Source organism: Rhinoraja longicauda, chromosome 13 (assembly GCF_053455715.1).
Source record: "Rhinoraja longicauda isolate Sanriku21f chromosome 13, sRhiLon1.1, whole genome shotgun sequence".
NCBI classification, from domain to species: Eukaryota; Metazoa; Chordata; class Chondrichthyes; order Rajiformes; family Arhynchobatidae; genus Rhinoraja; species Rhinoraja longicauda.
In genome coordinates, this window is record NC_135965.1 from 24,251,986 (window position 1) to 24,273,597 (window position 21,612).

Below are 21,612 nucleotides of genomic sequence, written 5' to 3' on the forward strand. Positions count from 1 at the left end.
AGATTCCTGAAGCCGTTTATCGAAAGCACAAGGTGTGGAGATGAATCACATCCTCTGTACAGGAGACGATCTCCGGATATGGGAGGATTTCAGGGACATCAAGAAGGACGCCGGGATCAACCTATTACTTCTGAATGGGTGATGCCCTGTAATGCTCAACTCTTGAAGTTGTTCAAATGTCGCATCAACTGTAAAGTCGGTCAAATACGTGTTCAAGTACACCTTGAAGGGGAGTGAGCAAGCAGTTTTTGGAGTTAACAGGGATGACAAAATTGCACAGTACTTTACTGGCCGATACATTGGTCCATCAGAAGCAGTGGGATTAAAATTCTTAGATTTCCAACTCATGAGAGACGCCCAGCTGTCATTCGACACCAGGTACATCTACCACAAGAACAACAAGTCGTCATCAGAGTCGATGCTGGTCGGCTGGTGAGAAATGAGGATATCACGAGAACAACTTTAACTGAATTCATGGAATTGTGTTCTCGAGATCAATTCGCAAAAACACTGTACTACGCTGGTGTACCCCGATTTTACACATGGAACAATAAGAAATGGCAAAGAAGGAAGTTTGGGAAGATAGTGGAAGATCTTCCAGGTAATTTTTAAGCCAATGTTCTGGGACGAGTGTATACCATTTCTCCAAGGTGTGACCTCTACTACTTGAGACTGCTTCTCCATCACGTAAAAGGGCCAGTGTCCTTCGATTCATCGAGGACACATGACAGACATATTCTTCCTTCCTTTAAAGACGTCTGCATAGAAAGAGGTTTGTTACAAACTTACTACCATTGGCAATAGACGATGGAAGATGCTGAGCGGACAAGACTCCCCGAAGCAATGAGAGATTTGTTTGTTTTGCTGACGATGGCTGAGATCAACTCTTCTCGACAATTATGGGATCGCTTCAAGAATTCAATGTCTGAGGATTACCTTCAAAGAGAACGGAGAACAATCGATGATCCAAATATCATGATTGATGAGAGGCATCATGATCAGGCTCTGTTGTATATTCAAGACAAGCTTATAAATTACTAGACTTTCATGTGTCACTACCAAGACATGGAAGGATGAACCTTGATGGTGACAATCCAGAATTGCTGAGTGAACTGCAGTACAGTAGACCTGAACAACAGTGATTTGTTGGAGAAGGAGCCTCTGCTGAATGCTGAGCAAAGAGCAGTGTATGACCATATGTGCAGCTGCTTGGAAAGGAATGTTCCTTCAATGTTTTTCATTGATACACCAGCAGGAATGGGCAAACCAATTCTCACCAATTTGATCCTCTCAAGTTCGAGATCAAGTTGATGTTGCTTTTGGTGTTGCATCCTCTGGTATAGCAGTTACATTGATGCCTGGTGGAAGAACTGCACATTCTCGATTCAAGGAACCCATCGAAGTGACCGATAATACCTTGTGCAACATTGAGAAGAACTCCAACATGGATCATTTGATCAGGAGTGTGAGACTCATTGTTTGGGATGAGTGCCCGATGATTAGGCGGGAGAGCTTTGAAGCGGTGGACAGAACTCTTCGAGATCTATGCAAAAAGAATGATGAGCCTTTTGGCGGCATTCTTACCTTTTGTTGTGGCGATTTTCGACAACTCCTTCCTGTTGTGAAAAGGGGAAATGATGCCTAAGTGCAGCATCAATAAATCCTATTAACGTTCAAATTGTTATGTTTTGTTATTCACATTTTAAACTTTAATAAATCCCTTTTCCACTTGCTGTGCCTGTCAGCCACCCATGCGCAGTAATACCTCTATGCTCGACGTCACAATGGAAACCCGACGGGCGGGAATGGCGGCGCCGCCGGAGAGCCCCTAAGAATGGAGGGGGTGACTGGGGAGTGGGTGGGGAAGAAGAGGGGATGGAGTGGGAGAGGGGAAAGGGGGGAGTGGGTGGGGAAGAAGAGGAGTTGAGGGGATGGAGTGAGGGAGAGGAAGGGGGCGGGGAGTGGGTGGGAAAGATGGGTTGAGGGGATGGAGTGGAGGAGGGGAGGGTGCTAGACCAATGCAGAAAAAAACAAAATTTTAAAGAGAAATTGCGATTTTCATTGAGATTTAATTTAAATTTTTTTAAAGCCATTTATTTTAAAGAAAAAAAAGTGCGATTTTTCCCCACATCCCAATGGCAACCCAATGAGTTGTGGGCCCAACGGGTCCACTTGGTCTAGTATCCGGCTGAACCCTTCCTATCCATGTACCTGTCCAACTGTCTTTTAAATGCTGTTATAGTAACTACCTCCTCTGGTAGCTCGTTCCACATACCCACTGCCTTCTGTGTGAAAAAAAAATGTCCCTTGGGTTCCTATTACATTTTCTCCCCCTCACCTTATCTCCTCTTTTTCTTGATTTTCTTACTCTGGGTAACAGACTGTGGATTCACCCTATCTATTCTCCTCGTGATTTAATACACCTCTATAAGGTTACTCATGTGCTCCAAGGAATAAAGTCCTAACTGCCCAATCTCTCCCTGTAGCTGAGGCCCCTCCAGTCCTGGCGACATCCTCGTAATCTGCAATATTTCCATCTTAAAGACATCCTTCCCACAGAGGGGTGGCCAGGTCTAATCACAATACTCCAAATGCGGCCTCACCAACATCTTGTACAATTGTAACATAGCGTCCCAACTTCTTTACTCAATGCCCTGACTGATTAAAGCGAATGTGCCACCTCCGGAGTTTGTCCAGAAACATCAGCGTTGTGTTTCTTTGGCTCCACGGCTCGTCGGGCCGCGGGCTCCACATCTCGGCCATCCTCCGGAGAACGAAGCTCTTCCTGAGTTCCTCGCTGTCGCCTATGGCCCTCTCTCTGTGGAGTAAAGTTTCCTACATCTGCGCTGGCACGTCCTTGTGCTTGTGTGTACCCCTTCTGGGCTGGGTTTTCCAGAGCCCCCACCCACCTGTCCACACCTTCCTGCTCCTGCGCTCTTTCTGTTAATTAGGCTACCTGCCGATCGCTTAATTAACAGAAGACAGACACAAAAATCTGGAGTAACTCAGTGGGTCAGGCAGCATCTCTGGAGAAAGGGAATAGGTGATGTTTCGAGTCGAGACCCTTCTTCAGACTGAGAGACAGGGGAAAGGGAAACGAGAGATATAGACGATACTTAGGAGATATACAAAAAGCAACGATAATCAAGGAAATGTGGGTATGCGGCGCGCCCGCCGTTGGTGGGCGGCAGGAGCGTCGGTCCGGAATATCACCTGTTGCTGTTGGAGGAGAGTGAATAGGGAATGTTGAAGACGGGAGAAGGGGTCGTCACTGTGCGACCTTTCTGATGGGCCCCGACCCCGAAATGTTCTCCGAATATGCTGCCTGGCCCGCCGAGTTACTCCAGCGCTTGGCGTCTTTTCCTGTTCCCGTTTTGTTCACATATCAATGAAGGCGCACAGACCGGTCCAACCTTCATGAATGCGCGCTGGCTTTTCCCTGTCCCCTCACTGTTCAGTATTTCATTAGAGATTTTAGTGTTTACCCGGCGCAAGGCTGACGGGTCAGTCACTCACCACTGTCTCTATGCAGCCTCCAATCAGAGGTCACTCCAGATGAACGGATGGTTGAATGATGTGAAGCAAAAACGCACAATCAGAGGCACCGCCATCGCGTCCGGTGCAGACAGTCGCCGCTGAGGATATATCGCCTCCGAATCTCACCAACCTTTCCGGAAACTTTTATTGAAACTTTCTCCCTTCTGTTCTTTGTCCTCATTTGATTTTTGGTTCACTATAAAACACTCGGTTTAATTCTGCCACTTCCTTCCGTCACTTTAGAATCCTCTCTGTTTAACGCCACCTTTATTTCATTTGTCAGCTATTGATGAATGAATTTGTGTTCCTCTGAGTTACACACAACTTCTGAAGGAGAAATATATTGCCGCTCGTCCAAGGCCACTGGTCCGCGCCGGACTCCCGCCCCCAACAACACGCCCCCACACAGAACGCAGCGGGTCGTCGTCCATGGCTTCTCACAGGCAGTTACCGATTGAATAAAAAAACGATAGATTGTACAAAAACATAATTTCACTTCAAACAACTAAGAGGGAATTAAACTTGAACTCTGACTTTTTAGTCTGAAGAAGGGTCTTGACCCGTTTTCTCCAGAGGCCCGATGAGTTACTCCAGCATTTTGTATTTATCTTCATGTGATTAACTTTCTCTCGCACACTTTGGATTCAGATCTGGTCACAGCCACCAGAGGGCAGCACGGGGCTGAAGGCTGAGACCAGGGACAGACATACAAACAGACAACAGGCGGAGATCAAGGACAGAGAGGCAACCGGCGGAGACCAGAGAGAAACAGGTAGAGACCAGGGACAGACAGAGCACAGGCAGAGACCAGGGGCACAAACAACAGGAAGAGACTCAACAATCATCCAAAGAATCATTATCTGGCTGACTTGAACTGCCTGCGTGAACATTCTAAAAATGACAGGAAAATGTAATTAAGAACAGTTACAATTCCTTCATTTTCTGAGGTAGTAGAACCTTGCTGTGCTTTCTTGGCTTTCATGGAGATTGTCTGACGAATTTCTGAAGAGGTAATAGAACATATTTATAGACCAGTGTGGTTGATGCGGCTTTCATTTAACAAGGTCACAGGGATACAGGAAAATAGGATCGGGATGGGCCACTCGAGACAGCACAATCATTTGATATGATCAGAGTTAGGAACAATCCAACTGTGTCAGAAACATATGATACATGGCCGCTAACTAACATGCAGTTTGTAATAACGCGCTGCAAACTCTTTGAAGCACTTCCCTCTGGAAGGCGACTCCGGACTGTCAAAGCATCCACAGCCAGACATAAAAACAGCTTTTTTCCCCACGAGTGATAGTTCTACTCAATAACCAAAGTCTCTTTTTTGCTCTGGTTTATTTTCACACACATGTTTAGACCGTAATGGTGTACCCTTATTGTTTTGATGTGTTTATGCTTTATTCTTAATTGTTAACTGTATGTTTGTGTTGTCATTTGTGAGCGGAGCACCAAGGCACATTCCTTGTATATGCATACTTGGCCAATAAACTTATTCATTCATTCATACTAACTTTTCCAATGTATCTCATGAAGCTGAACCGATTGGAGTCATTTATTTGATTGTAGCTCCTTGCCCTGAAATGTTATTGCAAGATTCATGGAAGTGAATGCTGCTTGCTGCATTCCAAAGGTGTAATTTTCCATACATTGGCCTCTGAATAGTTAGGAATAACACATTGTAAACTAACTTTTCTGATGTATCTCATGAAGCCGAATCGATTAAATACATTTATTTGATGGTAGCAACTTGCCCTGAAAGGTAATTGCAAAATTCATGGAAGTGAATGCTGCTTGCTGCAAACAGACTAATTCAGTGCTTCCAAAGCTGTAGTGTTATTTTCCATACATAGGCCTCTAACTAACACGTAATTGGTAATGTGTAGGAAGGAACAGCAGGTGCTGATTTACCCTAAAGATAGACACAAAATGCTGGAGTAACTCAGCGGGACAGGCAGCATCTTTGGAGGAGGAATGGATGACTTTTCGGGTCGAGACCCTTCTTCAGACTGAGTCAGGGAGAGGGAAACTAGAGACATGGAAGGGTAAGGTGTGAAAATGACAGATCAAAGCAGACAATGGTCGAGGAAATGTAGAATGGTTCATTGTTGTTGAGGGATGATGATTACGAGGCATACAAACAGTAAAATTAATCGGGAGGACTGAAACTAGTCGGAGAACTAGGATGTGGGAGGGACAGGGAGAGAGAGAGAGAGAGGGAAAGCAAGGATTACTTGAAATTAGAGAAATCAAAATTCATACCGCTGGGTTGAGCTGCCCATGCAAAATACGTGCTGTTCCTCCAATTTACGTTTGGCCTCACTCTGACAATGAAGATGCCCAGGACAGAAAGGTCAGTTTCGGAATGGGAAGTTAAAGTGATTGGCTTTGGGAGGAGGGAGGGGGTGTGAGATAGGGGAGAGGTAGGGTATAGAGGGGTTTAGAAGGGAGGGGAGGGGAGGTGAGGTAGGGTAGAGGAGGGGAACGGAGGATATGAGGCAGGGTAGGGAGGGATGTAAAGGATGAGGCAGGGTAGGGAGGTTGAGGATGGGGAGGGGTGTGGTGGATAAGGTAGGGAGAGGTTCAGGAGGGGGGAGGAGGGACTAAGGCAGGGTAGCTAGGGGACAGAGGGGTGAGGAGGATGTGGCAGGGAAGGGTGGGAGTTGGTTGAGGCAGGGTAGGTTGGGAAGGGAGGATTTGGGGAGGGAGAGTGGGGTGAGGCAGGGTAGGTTCGGGAGGGAGGGTTTGGGGAGGGAGGGTTTGGGGAGGGAGATAGGGCGGGGTTGAGGGGATATGGTGGGGTTGAGGATGAATGTAGGGTAGGGTGGGGGTTGAGGCGAGATGAGGGGCATGAGGTAGGCTGGGGGAGGAAGGATAAGATGAGGAAGGGGGGAGATGGGGGGGGGAGGGATAAGGTAATGGAGGGGGGATAGGATGAGGAGGAGGGATGAGATGCGGGAGGGGGTTGGGGGTGATGGGATGAGGTAGGGAGAAGGGAAATAGAAGGGAAAAATGAGATGTGAGAGGGGTTGATGGTGATGAGGTGAGGGGAAGGAATGATGAGGGAGGGGGAAGAGGAGGGATGAGGCAAGGGAGGAGGATAGGGTGAGGGAGGGGATGAGAAGATGAGATGGGATAGGAGGGATGAGGCAAGGGAGGAGGGATGAGATGAGGGAGGAGTTGAGGGTGGTGAGGTAGAGGGGAGGAGGAGGGGTGAGGCAAGGGAGGGGAGATAGGATGAGGGAGGGGAGGAGGGATAGGATGAGCGGGGTTGAGGGTGAGGTGAGGTAGATGGGGGATGAGATGAGGGAGGAGGAGGGATGAGATGGGGGTTGAGGGTGATGATGCGAGGGAGGAGGGATGAGATGAGGGGGGGTTGAGATGAGGGAGGGGCAGGAGGGGTGATGCAAGGGAGGGGGGATAGGATGAGGGATAGGATGAGGGAGGGGAGGAGGGATAGGATGAGGGAGGGGAGGAGGGATAGGATGAGGGGGGATAGGATGAGGGAGGGGAGGAGGGATGAGATGAGGAGGGATGATGCAAGGGGGGGAGAATAGGATGAGGGAGGGGTTGAGGTGAGGTAGAGGGAGGAGGAGGCGGCGGCGGCGGCAGTGGCAGTTGAACTGCCGTCAGCCCGCGTGCACCGGTGGGCGGATTGCACGTGCGGTCTCGCGGCAGCGGCGGGAGCGTGCAGGGCGCGCGGCCGGATTCGCAGCGGCGCGTCGGCGGGGGCGCGCACGGGCGGCACTCCCGCTGGCGGATGGCGGGCGGTGGGTCGGCGCGGCCTCTGCGGCGAGCGCTGGCGCTGATGTGGAGTTGCTGCCTCGCCGCCGTCTATCCCGCCGGCCCCGGCGTTAACGTCTACCTGAGCGTGGAGGAGATGCGGAGGCTGATCAGTGAGTGCTGGCCCCGGCCTGTGGTGGAGGCCGCGCAATAGGGCCTGCCTGGCCGCAGGAGGAGCAGTGCAGCTGCCGTGGCAGCAGCGAGGCTGTGGGGCGGGCGGGAGGGAGGGAGGGAGAAAGTTGGTGCCTTCGGCTGGGTTGAGCGGAGGGAGAGGATCGGTGGAAGAGTGATCGGTGGGAGAGTGATCCGTGGGGAGAGAGCGGGGGGGAGAGAGAGTGAGCGGGGAGAGGGGAGTGGTGAGCGGGGAGAGGGGAGTGAGTGGGGGCGAGGGGAGGGGGACGTGGGGAGGGAGAGGATGGGGATGAGCAGAGGGAGAGGATGGGGATGAGCAGAGGGAGAGGATGGGGATGAGCAGAGGGAGAGGATGGGGGTGAGCCGAGTGAGAATAAGGTGATTTTGTCTTGGTTAAGAAAATCAACTTTGAACTGTGTTGTGGTGGTATGCATAAAGACTTCAGCTATCTGTATGTCAATAGAAGGTGCATGACAGTAAAACACTCTTGAGTGGGTAAGTTTGCCTGAGGATCTGAAACGTTTCATGGCGACTGACTTAAAAAAATCTTGACTTAGTACATTTATATGTACAATAAACTTTGTATGATGCCAATCACTTCAATACATTTTTAAATAATGTTTTCTGGACGGGTACTTGGAAAGGCATAGATGGCCTCAAGGCCTAATGCAGACAAAGGGGATTTGTATAGGTGGGCATCATGGTCATCATGGATGAGGTGATCCAAATGGGCCAATTTCTGAGGTAACTCAAATGTTCACTGTCATTAACATTGAGAAGTGATATTTGCTGATGGCTGTTTTGGTTTTACTTGTTGGGATTTGTTTTTGGTTTACTGAAGGCTATTTGTTGTGACACAGGAAGATTATGCGATGCAGTTACAGCAAAGACAAAAGATTTGTTATCAGATAGACTCCTGGCGTGATCTGGATAGGCTGCGTTTATTTTCTTTGGAGCAGGAAAAGCTGTGCTGTGACTTGATTGAGTTGTACAAAATCTGGCCCAACTCTTTAATTGCCGACAAAGATGCCCATCTAATCTAATTTCCCTGAGTTTGACCCATATCTCTCTAAACCTTGCTTTTAGATGTTGTTACTGCACCTGACTCAACCATTTCCTCTAACCAATTAACCCCCCCCTCCACTTCTGTGTGCCCCACACAGCCATTTTTTCCCCTGATCCTCGCCTTCCACCTGGTTCCTTCCATAATTTGCACCTATTTTATCTCACACCTTTTGTCTTTTCATCTCTGGTGTTTGTCCAACCATCTGCCTACCAACCCCCCCCCCCCCCCCCCCCCCCATCCCGCCTTGCCTGTGTTCACCAGGTGTTGTTCTTCCCCATCTCTCTTCCAACTTTCTTCCCCCCCCCCCCCCCCGCAAACACGTCACAATCAGTCTGAATAAGAAAATAACTGCAGATGCTGGTACAAATCGAAGGTATTTATTCACAAAATGTTGGAGTAACTCAGCAGGTCAGGCAGCATCTCGGGAGAGAAGGAATGGGTGACGTTTCGGGTCGAGACCCTTCTTCAGACCCAAAACGTCACAGACAATCAGTCTGAAGAAGGGCTCCGACCTGAAATGTCACCTATCTACGTCTCCAGCGATCACCCTGACCCATTGAGTTTCTCCAGCACTTTGTGTCTTTTTTTTCGAAACCAGTATCTGTGGTTCCTTGTATCTCCTCTAACAGCTTGTTACATTCTACTTACTACCCACTGTGTGGAGTTGCACTTAGAAAAATAGGCGCAGGAGTCGGCCCTTCGAGCCAGCACCGCCATTCAATATGATCATGGCTGTTCATCTAAAATCATTACCCTGTTCCTCCTTTTTCCCCCCATATCCCTTGATTCCTTTAGCCCGAAGAGCACTTTTCCCTCTCTTACCCTAAATTCCCTGGAAAAAGACCGTGCATTCACTCTACCATTAGTTTAATTTAAGAGATACAGTGTGGAAACAGGCCCTTTGGCTCACCGAGTCCACGCCAACTAACGATCACCCAAACACTATCTTCTATCCTACACACTAGGGACAATTTACAGAAGCCAATTAACCTACAAACTTGCACATCTTTGGAGTGCGAGGGAACCCACAATTTCACATGGAGAACGTACAGATAGCACTCCTAGTCTGGATTGAACCCCGGTCTCTGGTGCTATGAGGGAGCAACTCTACTGCTGCACCACTCTGCCACCCAAAATCTATGCCCCACATCTCCATATGATTGTTCCTCAGTTTCCTAGGCTCTGAGGAATTAAGTCCTATCCTGCTCAACCTCTTCCTCTAACTCAGTTCCTCGGTTCCTGGCAACACTCATAAATTTTCTATGCACTCTTTTCAACTCAATGTCATCTTTCTTATAGTAGGGTGACCAAAACAACACACAGACAAGAGTGTCAGTAACTAGGGGGAATCTGTTCAGATTTAGAGAGGATTTAAGGAAGAATATTTTCACCTGATACATCAACACACAAAGTGGCGAAGGAGGTAGTACTCTCACAATATTACTCCACTCAATAACTCCAGCATTTTGTGTCTGTCTTTAGTGTCAATGGTGTGTCATATGGCACTGGATAGAGTTATAGAGTAGTACAGCATAGAAACGGACCGTTCAGCCTACCAAGGTCAAACTAGCCATTGCATCCATCTGTACTAATCTGTATTTGGAACATACCTTGTATGCCTTGCCTATGGCACAGGCATATCTATATTCACGAGTGCTGTGAGTTTACCTGCCTCCACCACCACCTCAACTTGTGCATTCCAGATTCCAATCACTCTCCATGTAAAAACATTGCCCCAGAGAACCCCTTTAAACCGCTCACCTTAAACCTACGCACTTTTGTTTTAGACATCTGAACTTGGGAAAAGTTTTTTTTACTATCTACCCCATTTATTCCCCTCACAATTTTGTATAATGTATTAGGTCACTTCTTGGCCTCTTCAGGGAAAACAAACCCTGATTATTCAATCTCTCCTTATAACAAAAGTCCTCCAATCCTGGCAACATCCTGGCAAATCACGGCACTCTACGCAATGACATTCTTCATCTAGTCTGGTCACATGAATTGCAGACAATACTCCTTGTGGATGAACCAATGTTTTATAATGCAGGATCTTTTCTCCTAAAAAGGAAGAAACATACAAAGGGGAGATTGATAAAGGAAGTCAAAACAAAAAAAAGGCATATAATATTGATAGTCATAGAGTTATACAATGTGGAAACAGGTCCTTCGGCGCGACTTGTCCCGCCGACCAATGTGTCCCATCTACACGAGTCTCAGCTGCCTGCATTTGGCCTGTATCCCTCTAAACCTGTCTAATTGTTATGGCAAAGATACCATATGGCAAGTATGGCAAAGATTAACATAGAATTGAGCACAGAACAGTACAGTACAGCACAGGTACGGGCCCTTTGGCCCACAATATGTGTGCCGAACATGATATCAAGTTAAATTGATCTCATCTGTGTACATGATCCCTCTATTCCCTGGTAGCTATCTAAAAGCTTAAACATGGCTATCATTTCTGCCTCCATCGGCACCTCTGTCAATGTGTTCCAGGCTCTCCTAAATCAAACCCTGCCTTACTAAGTGTTGATGAATCCTGTTCCTTTGAATTTTCTCAGTATTTTCTGGCTTCCCTTTGCAGACTATATGGCCTGTCGTTACCTGACTTTTTCCTGCTACCTTTCTGGAACAAAATAACCACTTTTGCTATCTTCCAGCCATCTGTATTTAATGAAGATGCGGAGATTTCTGGGCCCCGATCACTTCTCTTGTAATACATAACTAGCTAGCGTGCATCTCATTACAACCAGGGGATTTATCCATCTTTATTTGCTCCATCATCTAACAGCACCAGCTTAATGCTGACCAGCTCCAGAATATCAATTCATTTAAAATCCCTTGTCATCAAGGGATTCTCTAATCTTCCCATCCATACCTTTCACTCGAAAAGGAATGTGTTAGTTGTGAACTCTCAATATCTCTTGTTTAAAATCCTACTTGTTGGATCTTGTTTTACCAGCAAGCAGCTGCTCCCAATCTACTTTTACAAGGTCCTGTCTTATGTTATAAAGTTTATATGTTATAAAGTTTGTCGTATGGCAACATTTAAAGGAGATGTGTGAGGCAAGATTGTTTATACAGAGGGTGATGAATGTCTGGTACATGCTGTACGTACATAATTGAGCTGTACTTTAAAAAATATATATACATTCGTATGTAATTTTGTTGTGGTTGAACAAGCAGATACGTTAGTGCCATTTAACTGACCTTTGGATAGGAATTTGGATATGCAAGGAATGGTGGGATATAGGTTATGTGCAGGTAGAAAAGTAATGGCCTTAAAATTATGTTCAGCACAGACATTGGGCCAAAGAGCCTGTTTTTGTGCTGTACTGTTTTATGTTATTGAAATAGGCCTTCCCCAATTTAGGACCTTAACTTGCCGATCATCCATACCCCCTTCTGTAACTCCTTTCAAGTTTATAGCATTTCGATGATGGTCTCTGAAATGACACTTCCACTGGACCTTCTCAAGTAGGACTATCTACATATTTACTCAAAAACTTCTAGGTTTTTACCTCTAGGAATTATGAATTCCTCCCTATGCAAGCCCCTTGTACTAAATCAATCCCAGTTAATATTGGGAAATTATTCTTAACTGCTAGAACCATATTGCTTTAGCACCTTTGTCATTTGTCCCCAGATCTGATCTATCTCCTACTGATGTTCGGGAGCTCCTTCCGAATAATCCCAGAAAAGTGGTTGCCTATTTCTTAATTTTACAGTTAACCCATACACCTGGTTGGAAGATGGGAGTTATATACAAGCTACAACCCCCAGTGGGTAGCAGCTTCTCCTCCTCCTCCTGCGTCTCCTCCAGTGCCCGCTTCAACCGATGGCATCGTCGACGACTCCAACAACAATGGCGGATGCTGTCCTTCTCCTCCTCCTGCCGCTCCGCCATCTTGTGTGCGCCTCCCGCCTCCGCGTTGTCCACCGGGAGGTGTAGCCCACGCTCCGGCCCCAGTGCCCCGGACCATCACCGAACTACAACACACACAGACACAAGCACACACACAGACTGACACACGTACGCACACACACAGACACATGCTCGCACACGCGCACCACACGCACGCACACGTACACCCCCCCTCCCCCTGGGTAATAATAATGATATAATATTTAAAATATACTAATGTAAGAATATCAATGTTATATTGTATATCCATTAAAATATATTAATCTCTTGCAGGGGAGGGGGATGTGGGGGTCTGATTGGTGCCTGGGTTGAGGGGGGATGGAGTGGGTGGGAAGGGGGGTGGGGGGGGGTGGAGGGGAAAAGGGGGAGTGGGGGAGGGGAGGGGAGGGTGCTGGACCAATGCAGGAGAAGTTTGGGCCCAACAAGTCCACCCTGTTCTAGTAATATGATAAAATTCAACCTGCAATTTGAGAGAGAAGATGAAATCGGATGCTCCGCTATTACAGCTGAGCAAGGGTCACTTAAGAGGTGATAGGTAGGTTCTGGAGAAAATGGATCTGTAATTGCCATCTATAAAGAAATGACGGGGCTGTGTTTATTGTATGTGAGTAAAGAAAAAAAGAAATTTGTGATAAGTAATGAAGTCTCAGGATCTAGATTATATTTGTCTCACTGACCATTCTCAAAGCAATCTTATGACTGTATGCTGAAAGTGGCATAGATTTCCTTTTGTGTTAGCAGGTATGAGGTTGAGTCACTTTTGAATTATGATATTTGCAACCTCTTACGATGCAAAGTTGTACTTCAATTTGTGGTTGAAAACTTAACAAATACTTATCTTTTATTTTATTTGCAGTAAAGTTCGCATGAATTACATGCAACTCTTTTTTCTTTCAACAGGTCTTGATGCTGAGTTGTATTATGTGCGGAATGATGTTGTTAGCCACTCCGCACTCCCTTTTAAATTGCTTGTACCAGGGGAGACCAACAGTCTTCATTTTACTTGGCATGCCAAGTCCAAGGTAAACAGCTAAGATCAACTCCGGGCTCTAATCAAAAATATTAAATCGTATCATACAATCAAATTGCATCTCTGCTGCTTACAGGTGGTCCCCATAATACAAACTACACAGGAAGCAAATTATCCACATTTGTAGTATTGCCATTTCACAACAGAACCTTTTATAGTAGCTGTTGAGATTTCTCCACAAGGTGTTAGAGAAGTTAGGCAGAATAACCATTGTAATCATCATCAAATATCTTTAATAAATTATGGTTTAAAATTATTTCATTAATATAATGTGGGAGAGTTGAGCTCAAGGCCGGAGCAGCCAGATCCATTTGTGAGCAGTTGCTTGATCCCATTCTTGTTTACTGAGTTATAAGACACGCAGGTGTGATCAAAACAACAGAAAAGTGGCAAATCCAATTCAGACCAGAGAAGTACCAAGTGATGCATTTCAGGAGTTGCACAAGGCAAGGGAATATACAATATTGGGAGATATTGAGTAGTGCAGAAGAAAAGAACATTCACTGATGTAGCAGAGCAGGCAGAGTAAGTTGATTTTTTTTTTAAAAAGCATATAAGTTGCTTTCCTTTATCAGCTGAGACATAGAATGTAAGACCAAGGAAATAAGGCTAGAATTGTATTCAGCAATTATGCCACAGCTCAAGTACTTTGGAATATGTTGAACAAAGTGAAGATATGGACAAACTGGAGAGAGTCATCGAGTCAGACAGCAAGGAAACAGGCTCTTCAGTTTGTGGTTGAAAACTTGGAAAACTTGTGGTCTCGACCCGAAACGTCAGCCATTCCTTCTCTCCCGAGATGCTGCCTGACCTGCTGAGTTACTCCAGCATTTTGTGAATAAATAGGCTCTTCAGCCCACCTTGCCCAAGCTGAGATGCCCCATCTACACCAGTCCCATCTGCCCACATGTGGCGCATGTCCCTCTAAAATGTTCTTATCCATGTATCTGTCCAAATGTCTTTTAAATGTTATAGTACCTGCCTCAACTCCTCTCTGGCAGTTTGTTCCACATACCCATCAACCTATGTAAAAATGTTGCCCTTCGGGTTCCTATTAAATCTTTCCCCTCTCACCTTAAACCATGTCCACTGATTCTTGATTCCCCGACTCTATGTAAAAGACTGTGCATCTACCCTATCTATTCCCCTCATGATCTTATACATCTCTTTAAGATATCCCTTTATCATCCCATACTCCAAGTAACAAAGTCCTAGCCGACCCAATCTCTTCCTATAGCTCAGGCACTGAAGTCCTGTCAACATCCTGGTAAATCTTCACTGCACTCTTTACAATTTAAAAACATTTATCGTATAGCAGGGTGACCAAAACTTAACACGATATTCCAAATGTGGCCTCACCAATGTTTTGTACAACAGGTTCTGGTTGGCTGCCGATGATTAATGGTGTTCCGCAGGCATCGGTGTTGGGTCTGCTACATTTCACGTCTTATGTTAATGGTCTGGATGAGGGAGGGGCAGGTAGTGTTGAGGAAACAGGCAGTAGGCAGAGGACCCGGCCAGGTTGGGAAAGTGGGCAAAGAAATGGCAAATGGAATACAGTGTAGCAAAGTGTACACTCGTGCATTACGGTGAAAGGAATAAAGGTGTAGACCATTTTCTAAATGGGGAGAGGATTCAAAAATCAGAGGTGCAAAAGAACAGGAGTGCTGATGCAGGATTCTCAAAAGGTTAATTTGCAGGTTTATTCAGTAGTAAGGAAGCCAAATGCAATGCTAGCATTCATTTCGAGAGGACTAGAATATAAAAGCAAGGATGTATTGCTGAGGCTTTATAAGGCATTGATCTGAACACATTTGGAATATATCTACAGGTTTCTGGCATTCCACGATGCTTTAGTGACATGGGAGGGGTGTTTTTAGCGAGCCAGGGGTGTTTTGTCATTTCATTAGATCATGACTTCTGTTGGTCCATAAAAATGGATAATCCAGAAAGGGTCTGGAACCAAGGGTGCTGGAAACTCAGTGTTTAACCTGTGCCCTCACCCTAATTATCTGACGGTTTTTGTAAAGTTAGTCCAGTTGCAATGCATGAATAATATGACCTGTGAAAACATTAATTTGACATTGTCTTATTGATGGTATTCAGGAAGTCAAATTATTTCTTCTCGTATGTTATTTTGTTATATTTTCTACAACAGGTTGAATACAAATTGGGTTTTCAGGTGGATGACCCAGCAGCCATGGACATGCCTCAAGCTAACATTTCTGTACAAGGAGAGGTTCCACGCACTGTATCAGGTGAGAAAGATGGGAATCTCCATTTGACATGATCTACACTTGGCACTGACACAATGGTGGGGTAGAGTTGTTGCCTTACAGCACCAGAGACCCACGTTCAACACAGAGTTTGTACATTCTCCCTGTGACCGCGTGGGTTTCCTCAGGCGCTCCGGTTTCATCCCACTTCAAAGACGTACAGATTTGTACGTTAATTGGCTTTGGCAAAAAATACGCAATATCCTGACTGTTGAAGGCCAATGTACCAAGAGCCTTTTTGACCACCCTATCAACCTGAGATGCCACTTTCAAGAAACAATGTACCTGCACCAGAGCCCTGCCATTCTCTGTGAATGTCTTGCCATGGTTTGATTTACCAAAATGCAACACCTCGCACTTACCTGCATTAAACTACATTAATCATTCCTTAGCTCCCTTGCCCAGCTAATCAAGATGCTGCTGTAATTTTTGATAACCATTTTTGCTATCTACGATACCATCCACTTTGGTTTCATCTGCAAATTTAAAGTTCAAGGCAGTTCATGCAAGCTAAAAATATATAGTTTCAAGCTAGATATGTTTCCCTCTCGTGGGTCTCGACCCGAAACGTCACCCATTCCTTCTCTCCTGAGATGCTGCCTGACCTGCTGAGTTACTCCAGCATTTTGTGAATAAATCCCTCTCGTGGTTAATAGCTCTGTTTATTGCAACGTGTCAAAGGCTTACCCAGATATTTATTCGGATATAGCAAGTCAATATACATGTCGCAGGGTATCTTTTATTCACTATCATCACACCATTATGTCTTTAGTACATTATATGTCCACTACATTTTTAATCACGTTTTTGACATGATTTGGCACGGAATTGGCCAAATTCCGATAGTTTTCAAGAGTTTTTTCATCTCTATGCTACATCTGAATTATGGCCTTGATGGGCTTCTGTCTTGCGGTACAGTCCTTTCCTTTCAGTCTCTCCGTGATAACTGTCTACAAGTTTTCAATGGGATTCGGGTCAGGCAAGTTACTAGGCCAGTCCAAGATATGTATCCCCTTCCGGAAAATTTGGGTGGCCATCTTTGATGATTATCATGGGGCACATCATATATTGTCTTTGGAGATGGATCTGACTCGGGGAATTTTTAATTCACCCCGAGTGCTGGTGACACCATTCTGATGACTTTAAACTAATAAGAAGCTGGAAAACAAATAAAACTGAGGATAGGTTCCTGACCCTAAATGTTAATTGATTTCTCTTTCCACCGTTGCTGCTGCACTGGCAGATTACTTCCATCATTTCTGTACCGTGTGTTTATTTAGAAATAAATGTTTGCATGCTACATATGTTGCAATTATGGGCAACATCATATCGCTGGTAAAGCCAATGCCTCACAGCTTCAGTAAACCAGTTTTAATCCTGCCCTCTGCCACTGCATGTGCTGAAATTGCATGCTGTCACCATGCATTTTCTCCCACATTCCAAAAATTAGGGAGTTAACTGGTTATTGCAAATTGCCATTTTATTTAGATCATTGGTAGAATCTAGGGTTAATTGATGAGAATATGGGGAGAATAAAATAAGATCAATATATAAAAAAAGACACCAAGTGCTGGAGCAACTCAGCGGGTCAGGCAGCATCTCTGCGGAACATAGGTGATGTTTTAGGTCGGGACCCTTCAGACTCGCCTATTTATAAACCAGCATCTGCAGTTTCTTGTACCTTCATCTGGATCAATATATATGGTATTTGAAGGTCGATGTGGACCAGCTGGGCTGAGTTGTCTACTTCTGTGCTTATTGATTCTACAACTCTAAGAAAAAAACAGCTTTCAGATTAAAACAAGCTTCAATTCCAGGATAGACGCAGCGCTGGACAGACAGGATGCTGTCAGTGGGTCAGACAGCATCTCTTGAGAAAAAGGATAGATGACCTTTTGGGTCAGGTCCCTTCTTCAGACTGAAAGTAGGGGGTGGGGTGGAAGAACTGCAGACGAGAAAAGACCAGGACAAATCAAGTCTGACAATAGGCGATCTCAGGCAGGGTAGTTCCCTGTTAGGCCAATTGTTAATGAGGGAAGGTATGATCTTCATAGGGATAAATTGTTAAGAACAGTGAAACTGGTTAAAAGTCCAGTGGGAGGGAGAGGAGGGGGTGTTAGTAGATGTTACAAAAATTTGAATTCTCTCACTTTCACACTGATGGGTTGTAAGCTATCCAAACAAAATATGAGGTGCTGTACCTCCGATTTGTCTGTGTCCTGACTGTGGCAATGGAGGAGGCCCAGGACAGAAAAATCAGTATGGGAAGGGGAGTTAAAATGGTTAGCAAACGGGAGATCTCAAAGGCTTCGGCCGACCGAGCGTAAGTGTTTGCAGAAACAGTCACCGACTCTACACTTGGCCTTGGCGATGTACAGGAGCCCACATCGAGTGCTTTGAAATCTTTTCTATGCTTTTGATCTTGAATTTTAAATTGGAGTATCTTTAGATGTATGAAAATACATGATCCATCTGGTTCTATTATTGAGCCTTTCATCACTGATTGATATATGTACCAGTTATTGACATGTTTGAGACAAAAATACAACTATAAGCATTTTGATTTCCTGATTTTCCTGAAAATAGCTCAATGACCAACTGTGAATGTAAATGCGTGCTGTGAAACCTCAGTCCCTTTTTTTCTCCTTTCCGTATAACTACATGAGTAAAAATTAACCTTTTGATGTTAAGATCACGTGGCAATTGTACCAGTGCAATGTCTTTATTGGGCACACGTCAGCAATGATCTTCACAATTTTTGTTGTCTTTTTCAGTATTTAGAGTGGATCTTTTATGCACGGGAAATTTTGATTCGGAGGTCACAATGGAAATGCAGCTTAACCTAACTATTAACTCTGCAAAGAACATCACAGTTCTAAACTTCAAAAGGAGGAAAATGTGCTATAAAAGTAAGAAATGCTGCAAAGCAGTTTTTTGTCTTTTATGAAAATACGATTATTTCAGATACCTCTCATGATAAAGCAAAACGGTTTTTGAACACCATTTGATTTTGTAATAATAGCACGATTGTTCTGCGCGTTGAATTAATTAATATTCTGACCTAACTATGTGTGTATCCATCCTTTCAACAAAGGGAGTTATATGGTGCAGATTGGATGATGTCAGAGAATGTAAAGAATATAAATACATTCAAGTATGTGATATTAATATATTACATATAATATAATATAAATGCATACGAGTGTTATTAATAGTTCTGTGATTTAGGTAAGTTACAATGGTGACTATGAAACATAGCAAATTCTATTTAAAAAAAAGTTAAATAATGTTTAGGGAAGAAGATATGTCCTCGCTTGGTATTATCTATTTGTCGCAAAGGAAACTGGTCAGTAGTTGACTGTTACATTAATCTCCTCTGCCTGCACATGATCCATATTCCTTCCATTCCCTGCATGTCTCTGCACTTATCTAAAAGCCTCTTGCACGTCACAATTGTATCATCTTCTACCACCATTCCTGGCAGTGTGTTTTTAGCATCCACCACAGTGCGGAGGGAGGCTAAACTCGGCCTGCACATCTCCCTTCAATTTTACTCCTCCCACCTTAAAGTTACCCCCTCCCCAAGCACTTTCCCCTGCAACCGTAGGAGATGCAACACCTGTCCCTTTACCTCCCCCCTCGACTCCATCCAAGGACCCAAACAGTCTTTCCAGGTGAGACGGAGGTTCACCTGCACCTCCTCCAACCTCATCTATTGTATCCGCTGTTCCAGATGTCAACTCTACATCGGCGAGACCAAACGCAGGCTCGGCGATTGTTTCGCTCAACACCTTCGCTCAGTCCGCCTTAACCAACCTGATCTCCCGGTGGCTGAGCACTTCAACTCCCACTCCCAGTCTGACCTTTCTGTCATGGGCCTCCTCCACTGCCATAGTGAGGCCCACCGGAAATTGGAGGAACAGCACCTCATATTTCCCTTGGGCAGCTTACAGCCCATTGGTATGAACATTGACTTCTCTAACTTTAGATAGTTCCTCTGTCCCTTTCTTCCCCTCCCCCTTCCCAGTTCTCCCACTGTCTTCCTGTCTCCACCGATATCTTTTTTTTGTACCGCCTCCCTGACATCAGTCTGAAGAAGGGTCTCGACCCGAAACGTCACCCATTCCTTCTTTCCTAGATGCTGCCTGACCTGCTGAGTTACTCCAGCATTTTGTGATACCTTAAAGTTATGCCCTCAAGTCTGACATTTCCACCCTGGGAAATGTCTGCCTATCTATGCCTTTCATAACTTTATGTACAGTATACCCTTTATATATAGTAACCCTGGTTCGAACCTGACTACTGGTGCTGTCTATAAGGAGTTTGTACGTTTTCCCTGTGACCGCGAGGGTTTTCCCCAGACACTCCTGTTTCCTCCCACATCCCAAAGATGTACAGCTTTGTAGGTTAATTGTCTTCGGTAAGAATTCTAAATTGGTCCTCATGTGTAGAATAGTGCAAGTACGCTGCTCAGCGCAGACTGGGTGGGCTGAAGGACCTGTTTCCGCGCTAACTAAACTAAAACTGAGTACAGTATTATCATTGTATGTAGTTGAAACAAAGAGATGCAGATGATGATTAATACACAAAAGAACACAAAGTGCTGGAGTAACTTAGAGGGTCAGGTAGTATCTCTGGAGAAGACGCTGCAAAACAAAAATGGAATAGTCATGGTTGAGGACTTTGTCAGTGATGTGGCGGAATGTGTAGCTGAGTGGAAAAAAAATGTGCTGGAGGCAATAATGTAGAATTTGGTATTGTCGGAACAGATATAATGGCTGCTGAGAAAACTGCTGCGTGGAATGCAGTCCACAATAGCGTGAGACAGATTGTAGACTGTTCCCTGAAAGAGAAATGGCGAGGAAGGGGAATGAAAAGTTGGAGGAGGAGCTGAGAGCAAGATAGAACTTAGCAGCAAAGATTGAAATTATCGATTTCAAGCTTCTCGTTTAGAGGAAAGATTGCTGCAGAATTGTGAAATTGGATTCCTTTCCAGGTGGGGGAAGAAACAGTGTTGGAGGATCTGTGCCACCAGGCAGCATCTGTAGAGGGAAAAGAACAGTGAATGTTTTGGATTGAGATTGAAGTAGAGGGGTGAAAGCTAGAGGAGAGAGAGCTAATGGGAAGACAGAGCTTGTGGTCTCTTCCATTTCCTGTTGTTCGGCTCTTGCCTCTTGTGCCCCCACCACCAACCATCTCTCCAGACAGAATAAGGATAGAGTCCTCATGGTCCTCTCCTTTCACCCCACCAGCCTCTGCATCCAACACTTCATCCTCTGACATTTCTGACACTTTCAACGTAATCCCACCACATGCCACATCTTTCTGTCCCAACCCCTTTCGGCAGAGATGTGTCTCTACGACTCCTTGGTTCACTCATCCTTACCTGCCCATCCTCCCCTTGCCCTGCAACCACAGGAGATGCAACACCTGTCTGTAGACCTCCTCATCTCTATTCAAATATCTCAACGGCCTTTCCAGGTGAGACAAAGATATACACACCTCCAGCCGGATCTATTGAATTTGGTGCCCTTGTACCACCTCCTCTACATTGGCAAGACAAAGTACAGACAGGCAATTGTTTTGCCGAACACTTGCGCTCTGTCCACCAGGGCCTGTTGGATTCCTGGTTGCTAACAATTATAATTACCCTTCCCATTGCCCTAGCGACCTGTCTGTACTCTGTTTCCACCACTGCCAGAATGAGGCTACGCGCAAATTGGTAGAGCAGCATTTTGTATTTTACTTGGCCCTTTACCCAATGGTATGAACATTGAATTCTCCAATTTCAGGCAACTCCTCACACTTCTGATCTACCTAGCGTGATGCCACTGCCAGACCTCCTCCTGCG

General features: G+C 45.3%; 1 protein-coding gene across 1 annotated transcript in view; it reads left to right on the plus strand.

Moving 5' to 3' along the window:
• Nucleotides 1–7,250: 7,250 nt before the first annotated feature.
• ryk (receptor like tyrosine kinase) overlaps nt 7,251–21,612 on the plus strand; it is a 63,837-nt gene continuing 49,475 nt past the window's right edge. Inside the window, exons 1-4 of the mRNA XM_078409922.1 lie at nt 7,251–7,442; nt 13,356–13,477; nt 15,644–15,743; nt 18,536–18,670. Of these exons, the coding sequence (XP_078266048.1) occupies nt 7,307–7,442; nt 13,356–13,477; nt 15,644–15,743; nt 18,536–18,670 (493 nt within the window). The 5' untranslated portion in view covers nt 7,251–7,306. The remainder of the gene's footprint in view (nt 7,443–13,355; nt 13,478–15,643; nt 15,744–18,535; nt 18,671–21,612) is intronic.